This window comes from Epargyreus clarus, unplaced genomic scaffold (genome assembly GCF_041222505.1).
Source record: "Epargyreus clarus isolate Ecla_fem2 unplaced genomic scaffold, WU_Ecla_fem_2.2 ptg000007l, whole genome shotgun sequence".
NCBI classification, from domain to species: domain Eukaryota; kingdom Metazoa; phylum Arthropoda; class Insecta; order Lepidoptera; family Hesperiidae; genus Epargyreus; species Epargyreus clarus.
The window spans coordinates 6,866,549-6,877,953 of NW_027332215.1; the positions used below are offsets into that span (position 1 = coordinate 6,866,549).

The 11,405-nt window shown below is 32.1% G+C and overlaps 1 protein-coding gene across 2 annotated transcripts; it reads right to left on the reverse strand.

Moving 5' to 3' along the window:
- Positions 1–2,607: 2,607 nt before the first annotated feature.
- Positions 2,608–10,898, reverse strand: LOC140743309 (uncharacterized). Of its 2 annotated transcripts, none has more exons than XM_073074477.1 (5): positions 10,751–10,898; positions 10,472–10,554; positions 9,311–9,427; positions 8,790–8,913; positions 2,608–8,093 (listed from the first exon to the last, which is right to left on the reverse strand). In XM_073074477.1, exons 2-5 carry the CDS (start codon positions 10,534–10,536, stop codon positions 8,022–8,024), a joined length of 378 nt encoding a protein of 125 aa, XP_072930578.1. In that variant the 5' UTR covers positions 10,537–10,554; positions 10,751–10,898; the 3' UTR covers positions 2,608–8,021. The 2 variants fall into 2 exon arrangements, with proteins under 2 accessions (XP_072930578.1, XP_072930577.1); XM_073074476.1 differs by having other exon boundaries at positions 10,642–10,800.
- Between the last annotated feature and the right edge of the window lie 507 nt (positions 10,899–11,405).

Sequence of the window (11,405 nt, forward strand, 5' to 3'; positions counted from 1 at the left end):
TGTGCGTGTGTGTGTGTAGTTTGTGTATATGCATTTTTTTAATAGTATACATAAGAAGGAGTGTATCTAGTTAACGTTATAGTGTAACTTTTTTATTTCATTTTTGCATTTGTTCTTGGATAAATGGAAGATATCCAGATTCGAGTAATATTTATTATATGTGCGGGCCGCGCGACGAAGAGCAGAGTTTGCAGCATACCTTGTCTTTGCCTGACAAACGTCAAGAAGGGCCGTGTGCCGTGTGCGGTAGGGTGGCACTCGGAACGAAATACTTGACAGTATGTCAGGACAATCTATTGTACCCGACAAAAGGTCGTGCAATAGCATGATGTCGTATTGCTTGCGCCTCCGCTCCAATGAGTCTATACGATAATATTTGCACGCTTCTGAGTATGAATCAAATGATCTATGATCTTTAAAACCTAAGAATTTTAAAAATTTTCTTTGTATTGATTCTATTCTTTGTATATGGGTAACATAACATGGTGACCAGACTGTACAAGCGTATTCTAACAGACTTCTTACAAAGGAAAAATATAAGACTTTGATGCAATCGATGTTTGTAAAATGGTTGCAGACACGTCTTATAAACCCTAGTTGTTTGTAAGCTTTATTGACAATTATGTTAATATGTTCCGAGTATAACATTTTTGAATCCAATGTAACTCCTAGATCGCGTACAGTGTTAACTTTTGCAATAGGGTGATCATTTATGTTGTAAGTATATTCTATAGGCTTCTGCATTCGAGTGAAAGTTATATATACACATTTAGTAAGGTTTACAGATATTCTATTGTTCCTATAGTAATCATTTAGTTTGTCTAGATCTTGCTGCATTTTACGGCAATCTGCAATACTATTAACTTTTAAGAATACTTTTTTATCGTCCGCAAACATAATATAATTTGAGTTAGTAAAACAGGTGTTAATGTCGTAAAGGTACGCATTGTACAGCAAGGGCGCAAGTACGGATCCTTGAGGAACTCCGGAACTGATTGTGATATAATTACTGCGTGCACTACCAATTACTACTGCCTGTCTTCGGTTACTTATATATAAGGAAAACCATTTAAGTTTATGATTCGCGTATCTGGCGATGTCCACTAAGATCCATTGCAAAAATCCATTGATGGATCTTTTTGCACTTTTTTGTCCACTTTAATCCATGATACAGGATTTTATTCAAAGTGGATCTTTTAGGACTAACGGGTGTCGGAAGATCCATTATGAATAAAAACATACGAAGAAACATAACTTTTTTATGGCTCAATAACACACAAAATAAAACGGGGCATTTCAAACGGTGATTTCTCTTGATAAATCAGTTGTAATTTAATTATTGCGATACTTATGTTTTTCTGGTTTTTTAATATTTAATATAGATTAGTAATTTGAATATGTCACTTAATTAGATTAACAAGACTTATAATTTATCGGCATGCCTGCGCAATACATGAATTTCTAATTAATCATTTAATTAAAATTAAATCTGCTTTTAATTTTTCATGCCCTGCCATACATCAAAGAGTATAGTAACCTATGGTCATACATCGTACACGTTGTCATTTTGCGTAATTAACCTGTCCTTACCGCGCAGCCACATACTCGTCGAGTAACGAGGGAAGTGGGCAGGGTAGGGATAGCGATCTGAGATCGATTAATCGAAGGATCGATATTTTGGCCAAAAAATTGAATAAATTTAATCGATCCACAGTAATGAAACGATTCAGGGAGTCGATATTTCATCCTAGACTGTCGAAGGTCAATCTTTTCGAAGTTGGTTGAACGCATATGAATTTCAGTGCTTCTTTGGTCCCGATGACCATATTTTTTCGGTAACCTCGCCCTTTTGAGCTGAAAAGATCGAAGACCGATTTTTGGAGCATCGATTATTTAGTGCTCAATTTTTTACACTTCGATTCGGATCGAATCAGGAATCGATCTTTTTCGGAAAGAATCATCCTAGGCCCATCCTTAGGGCAGAGACATCGCATGTGCGGGCACTCTACATGCCGTTCGTCCTGCCGTCCGTTTACCGAATTTTGTCAGATTATAAAGTTTGCCACTAGTAGAAAATGTATAGCATAACTGACGTTTGACACTTGCCAGAGTGCTAGGACCTCATATATACAACACGTAATGTAGATAATTTATATCAATATCAGAATGACATGAAAAATAGATAATAGATCTCGATAGATCAGAAAATTATAAGAAAGGTATTATAACAAATTATTTTAAAAAATACGAACACCCATATAAATACCTATATGAAGAAAATAAGTAACATATCGAAAAATATAATTTATTTTGTCAATATAATAACTTAAATATCGGCCATTACTATGATTAAATTAATTAAATAATCATATTGACAAACCCAAGAGTAATCTTCTTACATAAGCCATTTTATTAAATCCGCTAGGCAGAGTGAAGTGTTTCAATGTATTAAGAATTATATATTTGTAGTAATTTCAGGTGTTTCTTTCTGTTCAGAAATGCCAGAAATAAAGGTACCAGTTGAATTATTTTTTCGAAAAGACGATGTACTTAATTTAAATATGTGTACTTACATTGAAAGAAAGGTACTGAAAAAAATATAACTCCTTATTTTCACACATTTATTAAGTATCTAAGTAGCAATAATTCGAAAAGACAAAGGTTATACGGAATTTCGTCTTTGAAAGTAAACAAGCAAAAACTTATTTTAAAGTACTACATAATTAAAAGTAAAACTAAAATAAATGCCGTAAGTACAAGGTAATTCAAATTATTATTATTTTATATAGTATGTAATATAAGAAGGCATGAAGTACATCTATTATAACTATACCTATTATATATTATTACACTAAGTTAAGGCGGGCGATTCACGACAGTAGTGCAATTTAGATTTAGCAGAGTACTCAATTGATTACTCTGCTAAAGTTAGGGTGAAATACAGTATTTTAAAACAATGGATATTGAATCCAATTGTATCTATTCTTAGCCCTCGAGCCGTATGTAAAATTGTACCAGTGTTCATCAAATTGGTGCAGTGCATAATAGGAAGATCGTTGCTATTATTGCTGCAATTTTTCTATCACAGCCGCAATTTGTAATAAGATTCTACCGAGATCATGTATGCGTAACGAGAAGTGACATGCGAACCTTCATTACATACTTAGAACCTTCATTACATTTATTATCAAATGTATGCAAAATCGCTTTGATGTGTTGATTGGTTGAAGCACGCAATTTACGACTGTGATATTTTAATACTTTATTATCATGTCTCTGGTGCACAACCGCCTTAACGTTAGCTTAGCTCAAATAAGCACTGATAACACAGAACACGAAAAATTGAAATGTTTTCAAACCAACCACAACGTACGATGACAAACGTTAGGAATTAAGGTAGTGTCAACTCAAATGTATTCCAGTTAAAATTCTTGCAATTTATGTTTCAAATCTTAGTAACCAAAGAGATTTGATGCAACGTTTGGTCTAATTCAATCTCAAAAGAGAACTCTGAATGTATTATAGAGATATGCCTTATTTTTATTAGTTTTGAATTGTTTTTCATGACATAATGAGAATCTTAAAACTACAAGAAATATTTGTAGTATAATTGTAGTGTTAAGATAACATTCGCACTTATTTAATAATTTTCCCGCAATATATCCGGGAATCATTGTTTATAAAATAAGGCAAGCAAAGAAAGTGTTTTGCATTAAAAGTGCTGAATTCGTTTTTGACACTAATATAGATTAACATTATTCGATTATGAAATCTAACTCTATTACATAATAAACATGCTAGGTATGTTAACGAAATACTGGATAAAATACTATGTTTTCTTAAATATGAGCTATCCGAAACGATTAATTGCGTGTAATAATATTTACGATTAGCAAATTGAACAGGCATTGCAATAAAGCTTGAATTTTTAAGTTTTATTTTTAACACTTAATAAAAATATAACACAAAAAGTTATTCAAATGTCATAGTTAAAAGTGCATTCAAGTTTTTAGGCAAGTCACTGTTATTTTTCATCGTGATTTAATCCGAAGCGACAGCGATAAATAATAATATCTCTAAGTTTACTATTACTCGTATTAGTAAACGTGCATAATTATAGTCCACCTGTTATTAAGTTGAAATAGTATTTATATATGATGGTAAGTCACGTAGATCAGAAGGCTCCTAGGACTATCGAGGTATCAAAAATCGCGTCGGCACAATTCGCATTCGCAGTAAAGTGTCAGTATTCAAATTATTCTTTATTAAACAAATTAAAATGTTTTGCCTTGACATGGAATGGTTTTCACGTCTCTGTATCAATTTTTTAAGTCTATATCAAAAGGAATAAAACATGAACACAATGATCAATGAAATGCAATGACCACTCATTATTGCAATTAATTGTTTCAGTATAGGCTTCAACCTTATGTGTGAGTAATGAAGTTGAATATTACGAAAAAACGGTTAAAAATAATTTAAAAGCACTACACTTTTCGCAATGTTGTACCGTGGTGATTACGTACATTCGCGCTAGCTTTTGCATTTTAGTTTATAGTTGTAGTGCTTCTAAATAGAATTCATTCAGGATTAGCAACTTACTGACATAACCTTATTACTACAACCTAATTCTATTTGATCTGACGATCAAAAATCTCTTTCGGGTCCGTGAAACTTGTCTAAAATTACAATATACTAGTTTCTATGGTAATTTTGGATTTAACAATGCTGCGCAATAGGCGTTATAACTGTTATGAGTGAGTGGTTGCAAATTACCGCCGTAAGTGGCCCCATCACTGTATATGACGTACAATTCATGTCAGTGTTGTTAGGTGGTGTTATTGATATGGCAAATTTGTGGCAGATTTGTTGTTATATACAGTGTGGGGGTGTAATCAATGTCTGCACATGCGGCAAATAGTTGGTTTTTGCATTGGCAAAGCTCTGAAATTGTAAACAGTTCTTGTGTTGTAGCTGTAGCTTGGCGCAAAGCTAAGTTGCTAGTATATATATATATATATTTTATAATATAGGAGTAGCAGACGAGCATGCAGTCCACCTAATGGTAAGTGGCTACTGCCGCCCATGGACATCTGTTATCAACCCCAGATAGGACCAGAAATTTCTACCTGAGGTCGGCAACAGATGCGCCGCTACCCCTGAGGACTAAGCTGGAACGCCTCGGAGAAGTATGTCTTCCTTACCACACCCTTAAAAACGGAACACAGCAGCGCTTAACACCGCTGTTATTAGGCAGAAATAGGTGTGGCGGTGGTGCCGCCGGAGGCGAACCTCAAATGTTCTACCACCTTTAAAATATTATAATATTACTGAAGATACCCCAGGAACGAATTGCCCAGATTTTGGAGCCACCATCCTCATTATATTTAATTTGGCACTAATTAATTTGCTATTGTGTACCAGTTAAATCCAAAACCTTTACATTCTGCGATAACGTAGTTCAAATTCAAAACATTTATTTTTCTTATATGTTATAATATGGGGGCGTTTGTAACAGTTACGATACAAACAAGCAAACTATAGTTACTTAAAATTAAACTATATCGAAATAATAAAAAATGAGATTAAAAATTTCCATTTCAAGTCTAGTAGAATGGTGGGGCTATTTTAACTTAAAACACAGGAACTTATTATAAACACATAAAAATGTCGTTTGGACTTAAGAACTACTTCTTGCCAAGCAAGTGAGCTTAATTTATAAAATAAATTTATATTTCAAAAAATAAAACTTTTACCTATTAACATCACTGCTATTCGTATTTTTAAAAACAAAACCAATTCAATTGATACCTTTGTATATCATGGCGGTACATACAAATGTTGTGTTGTCCGCCATATTGCTTTTAGAATGACGTCACTAAGCTAATCATGTATTGTCATACAACCATGCGTGTATGCAAAATTTTAGGTCAATTGCTTACGATTAGCTGATATAAAATTAATTTACAAGGTTTAACCTTCGCATACAAACGAACCAACAATGGTCTAAGATCCGGAGCTAAATCGAACTGGACCGAGCTGATAACAGAATGAAACTCATTTTATAATGAAATTAGTACATTGGGTAATACATTAAAAATGGGTTTGCTAAAAAAATCCTGGACAGGATAATTTTAATTATTTTTTGAAAAATTAAAATTTAATTGAAAATTAAATTTTGCAACATCAAGATAATAAGAAAATTCTATTCTGAGTGAATGTCAAAAACATACAGAATGTGCAGGCTTTGGGTTGCCTATTATTTACGTGGACGAACTACTGGGTTGTCAGGTATAAACAGGTATTTCGCTGGAAACTACTTTCACTCATGATGATAATAGATAAAATTTTATATCAGTAGAAGCGCTGTTTTATTGTGAACACGTTGATATAGGGTTGTCTGCAAAATGAAAATTAATTTTTCAAAAAATAATTAAAATTATCCTGTCCAGGATTTTTTTAGCAAACCCATTTTTAATGTATTACCCAATGTACTAATTTCGTTATAAAATGAGTTTCATTCTATTATCAGCTCGGTCCAGTTCGATTTAGCTTCGGATCTTCTACTAAAAGTAAGTTTTAAAAACCTCGTAATAAATTATAATATAAACCTTTTTAAAATATAAAAAATAACAAATTGAAGACATCCACATTTGCGATAGTGGCATTCAAAATGTAACATTGATTGTGAATTTTGAAATAATTCGGTAAAAATTTTTGAGATTTGCTCTAAATACCAAATTTCCTAAATATAATTAGCCTAAGTAGCTCCCCTTGCGGTTGGAAATTTCGACAAGATTCAGTAAAATTACAAAATGATAAAACACCCACGAATCGGAGTGGAGGAGATAATTCAATATTAGTGTTCTATTTGTGACACATGACACGTCAGAAATTATGCATGTATAATTTACAACTATAGTTGTTGGTAATAAGGCGTTTTTTAATTGGTTTTGATGATTTCACGTTTTGTTAGCGAAACGAACGCCATCTCTAGACATTGTATTTCTTTTACTAGTCATTTGAGCGTATCAGGTGTGTCAACGAAGTCTATCTTAATTAGTAGAATAGAAGGTGATATACTAGTGTCCTGGGTAAGAATCCGTTCTATTTTATCTAGGTACAACATTACAGAACACACCTATGTAAGCTATGAAATATAATAACTATGGAAACGTCTTCCTGAATGATATTTGCATATTTTTAGTTGTTTTACTGTTTTTATTTTTTATATATTTACTATATTACTGTAGATGATACCTCTCAAATGTAATGTCGGTATGTTCCTTACCAATTTATTAGGTGTTATTATTTGACAAATTTCAAATGTTTTGACGAGCGACATTTTCATTCTCATTATATATCGAAGCAATGAATGTATATTCTATTCTTATTATTAATCAAATTGATGAAACTGGTGATATCCAGTTTAAGCTAATATTATAAGATTATTAAAATATGTTTCAACACTGCATGAAGAAGAAATTAAAATTAAAACAAAACTTATTAGACATAAATCATCAAAATATTTCTGGGTGAACTCTCAAAGTTGACAATTTTATAAATATCTGCCTGAATTATTATTTTTGGTTTATTTTAATTTTGGCACATAAGAAGGCAGATTGGGAAAAATTATATAGGTCAAGATATACCTCTGCATGACATTGAATTTTAAAGTTTTGTAATTGATGCAATTCCCAAACAATTTGGTTGTGCATTGACACTGATCAAATTTTATGGCCTAGTCAATAAATAGTTAATAAAAAAATCCAATTTTTGTTATATCCCGTAATAACAGTAAAAAGTGTTTACACAAAACAATTGACGTAAATAAGGAAAATCTGAATTCGCCACCCTAGATGTTAATATTATCGTAACTAAATAAATGTATACTATACCATAAAAGCTTAATTATTACGACGAAATTCCGTATATTAAGATGACATCCATTGGCAAAGCGTGCGCTAGGTTACAAGATTAAACATTTTATAACCCGCACCGCGGCACCAAATGTAAATCATCTAGAGACACATGGATCCCACTGGCTTGGAATAGTAGTCCTCCTCAGAGGGGCAGCGGCACTTCTTCGCCTCCTAAAAAGTAAATATAAATATAAAATTCATATGAGAACTTCAGCGTATTAAATGGCTGACAATTCTGTCAGCCATTTAATGGCTCTCATGGTGTAATTTACACGTAACATAGCCGACATGCGCAGTTAAGACACGAAATCGAAGAAAAAGTGCGGTGAAATATCTTTTCATTGGTAAATGATTTAAAAACTAAATTTTTTTAAATATTTTTCAAACACGAAAATAGATGACAGTGACAATTTCAATTGTCAAAACTGGTTACATTTTCTTGTTAGGAGTGAGTAATCTTTACTAATCTATGGTATAAAATAAGACACAGGCACAGGCCAGGCAAAAAACCAGTTTTAAATTTTTTTTTATTCTATTCTATTCAGTTCGTCCAGGTTAATCTCGGAAAGGCGCTTTGACTATAAACTTCCATTGTGCAGTTTAATTTTATGAATATATAAGGACTTCGTAGTCACCGATAAAATCGGGAGAAAATGGCGTTTAACGTGCCTTACCAGCAAAAATAAAGAACACGTCTTTTTACCCGACTGCCAAGGAAGGGTTATTACCTGTTAGTGAAAACCAGTTTTATAATGCGCTAATAAGTATTATATTTTGCGAGAACCGACTAACTGAGAACAGGGGAGCGGATCCCATATAAAATACATGTAACATGAATACAAACAGTACCATATTATTAATACTTACCAAATCTGAAATTTGTTTCTCAGCCCATTCGAGCTTCGCATACAGATAATCGATGCAGTTGGTGAGACGCCTGTTCTCCACGGCGAGCTCACTGATATCGAACTTCAGATATTCCTCACGTGCTCTGAAAAAAACAGATTGTATCATTTTTACAACAAAAAATTACCTATGATACCTACAATATTGCATACAAGATTGTCAATTAAAATATTGGTTTAAGTTGATAAAATATTGGTACATGTTATGAATGCATTTTTGATGATAACCCCAAGGATATTTTTTCGTTTATTTGATAGTGCTAATGTACATAAATCTCTATATTTGAGTATGTTTATAGTGTCTTCGAGGCCACAACTATTTATTTTTCATAGTAGTAAATAGTATTAGCCCTGTGGTTTTTGTTTGGTGTGGTAAAACGATTCGATTGACAAAGTCTTAATTATATGAGCAGTACCTTTTCATAATTGTGGTACCTATAAACTTAGTATAGTAGTAGATTAACAAAGAATTATATTAAATACCCTCTGAGGCCAGCCAGGTCTTGCCAGTACTTTTTGTTTTTCTTCGGGTCTTCATCGGGCGCGCAATCCATGTCGACTTGTATGCCTTTGTCGATCTTTGTCAAATTCTCATTATTGCTAAAAAGTATAATAGTATTATTATTTTACATATTTTACATATATTAAAAATTACCGGTATCAGTGCAGTTTTCTCAGTTCCTAAATGAAATGTGAATCATCCTGAATTCACATTTATATTGTTTATTTTGGAGTTATCTATTGACATTATTACAGGAATTTAAGTTAACTTTTTTATTGAACAAAGATATATCATATTAGCACTAAACAAAATAGCATATATAAATATTTTTAAAAAGGGCCTAAAAAAGGCAAATTTCATTAAATCTGAGCAAATTGGGTATCACAATACATGTTACATAGATTGAAAAAATGCAAAAATGCTTGTGATAAAATTTTATTAGTACTGCTGTATTATAAATCATTGAAAATATCAAAAATCTTAGATTTTAAGTACAAATAAAAATATATGAATTGAGTTGAAAAAACATATTTCTTTACCTGTTGAAAACTACCCATAATATTTATTTTAAGTAAACAACAAAAATCTTACCCTCTAATCAGAATTAATCACTTCGATGGACCAATGCAAGATTACCTCCATTTTTAAAGTCAGTCAGTGGACAACTGATCTCGAGTGAGTCTGAATAGGAACTGGGAGAGAAACTCAATATTGCGGTATATAAATGCTATCCGCTGTGGTTATATTCATATGAATGTCTGATATATTTCCATTAGATTATGCAGGCGTGTCTGGAGGTGTCAACACAAGTGAATTGTAAGTATGATGATGGATGAATTTAATTTTCTAACCACCGTCCCCACACTGCCTGCATAATTTGCACACTTAAACTTGACAATTGGCTGGAAAACAATACTTTATATTGGCAACAGGCGATATCGAGACGAGAACAGTACGGATTTATCACAGGTCAAAAGGTCAAGGAGGACGAAAATCTAGATAATGCATGTATGCAGAAATATATGAAAAATAGATGAAGTACCAATAGCACCTACCTATCTCACAAATGAAATATTTTCTTTTGCCTTGTGTTTTATTTTACATTAAAATAAATAAGATTAAATTTTATTGGAAATATTTACCCGCCCTCGACTGGAGCGCTAGACGGGTTTTCTTGTGGAGCGAAATCTTGTTGGTCGGTCTCCATGATCTGCTTACACGATTTCTGAAATATTTTTTTTAATATAAATAGCCGATTCATATATTTATATGTTTGCGATCTTTATAATACGGTTTTATTATAATTACATACATCGCTCATGATAGATTTGCTGTTTACTCTTCAGCAGCTTCAATATACAGCAATCTGGGCTTCGAATCACGGAGCGACGGCAAACGTATGAAACGTACTTTGTACTTACTGATTTTAATCAATAACTCCGCACGAATCCAGACAAATAAACAGTATAAAACAAACACGAATACGACGGAGATGGTGATGACGGTAAATTGGAAACAGATTCTTGGTGTTGCTACAAAAAAAATCTTAGACATGTAAAATTTTATCTGTAAAGTGCAAATAACAGAATGAATTAAATTTTAAAATACCTAGATCTTCATAGCAAATTCCAGTATTGTTACTATTTTATGTTCTAAAGATAATTGATAAAAGAAATATTTTTGTTGCAATTGTTATTATACTTTAAGTTAAGTGTTTCTGCATAGTTTTTTGGTTTAGAAGTTCTATCGCGATTTATTAGATCATTAGAATCGCGCAGCCGAATAATATTCAAGAGTACAATCAATATATTTCAATTTATATATATTATAAATAATCTGTATATATTTAAAATTTTATAAGAAATGAATATTATTATTTTTAGGATCGTAGCTTTAATTTAGTTAAAGTGTATCTTTCTATACATCTGTAATATAATTATACAATACGATACAATATTTTTTATTTTTCAAATAATATACTTAAGCTATTTTTCTTTCAGGCATTTTGCAATTTTTTTATATCAATGTCACCCTACATTCTCAATGTCACAGGGGTCAAACTCAGTTAGTTTGTTT

What these genes read in the sequence shown, in the direction of transcription:
- LOC140743309 (XM_073074476.1), bottom strand. An exon ending in AGCGCTCCAGTCGAGGGCGG is followed by an intron (nt 9,428 to 10,471) that starts GTAAATATTTCC and finishes TATACTTTTTAG; the next exon opens with CAATAATGAGAATTTGACAA. An exon ending in AGAAACAAATTTCAGATTTG is followed by an intron (nt 8,094 to 8,789) that starts GTAAGTATTAAT and finishes TTTACTTTTTAG; the next exon opens with GAGGCGAAGAAGTGCCGCTG.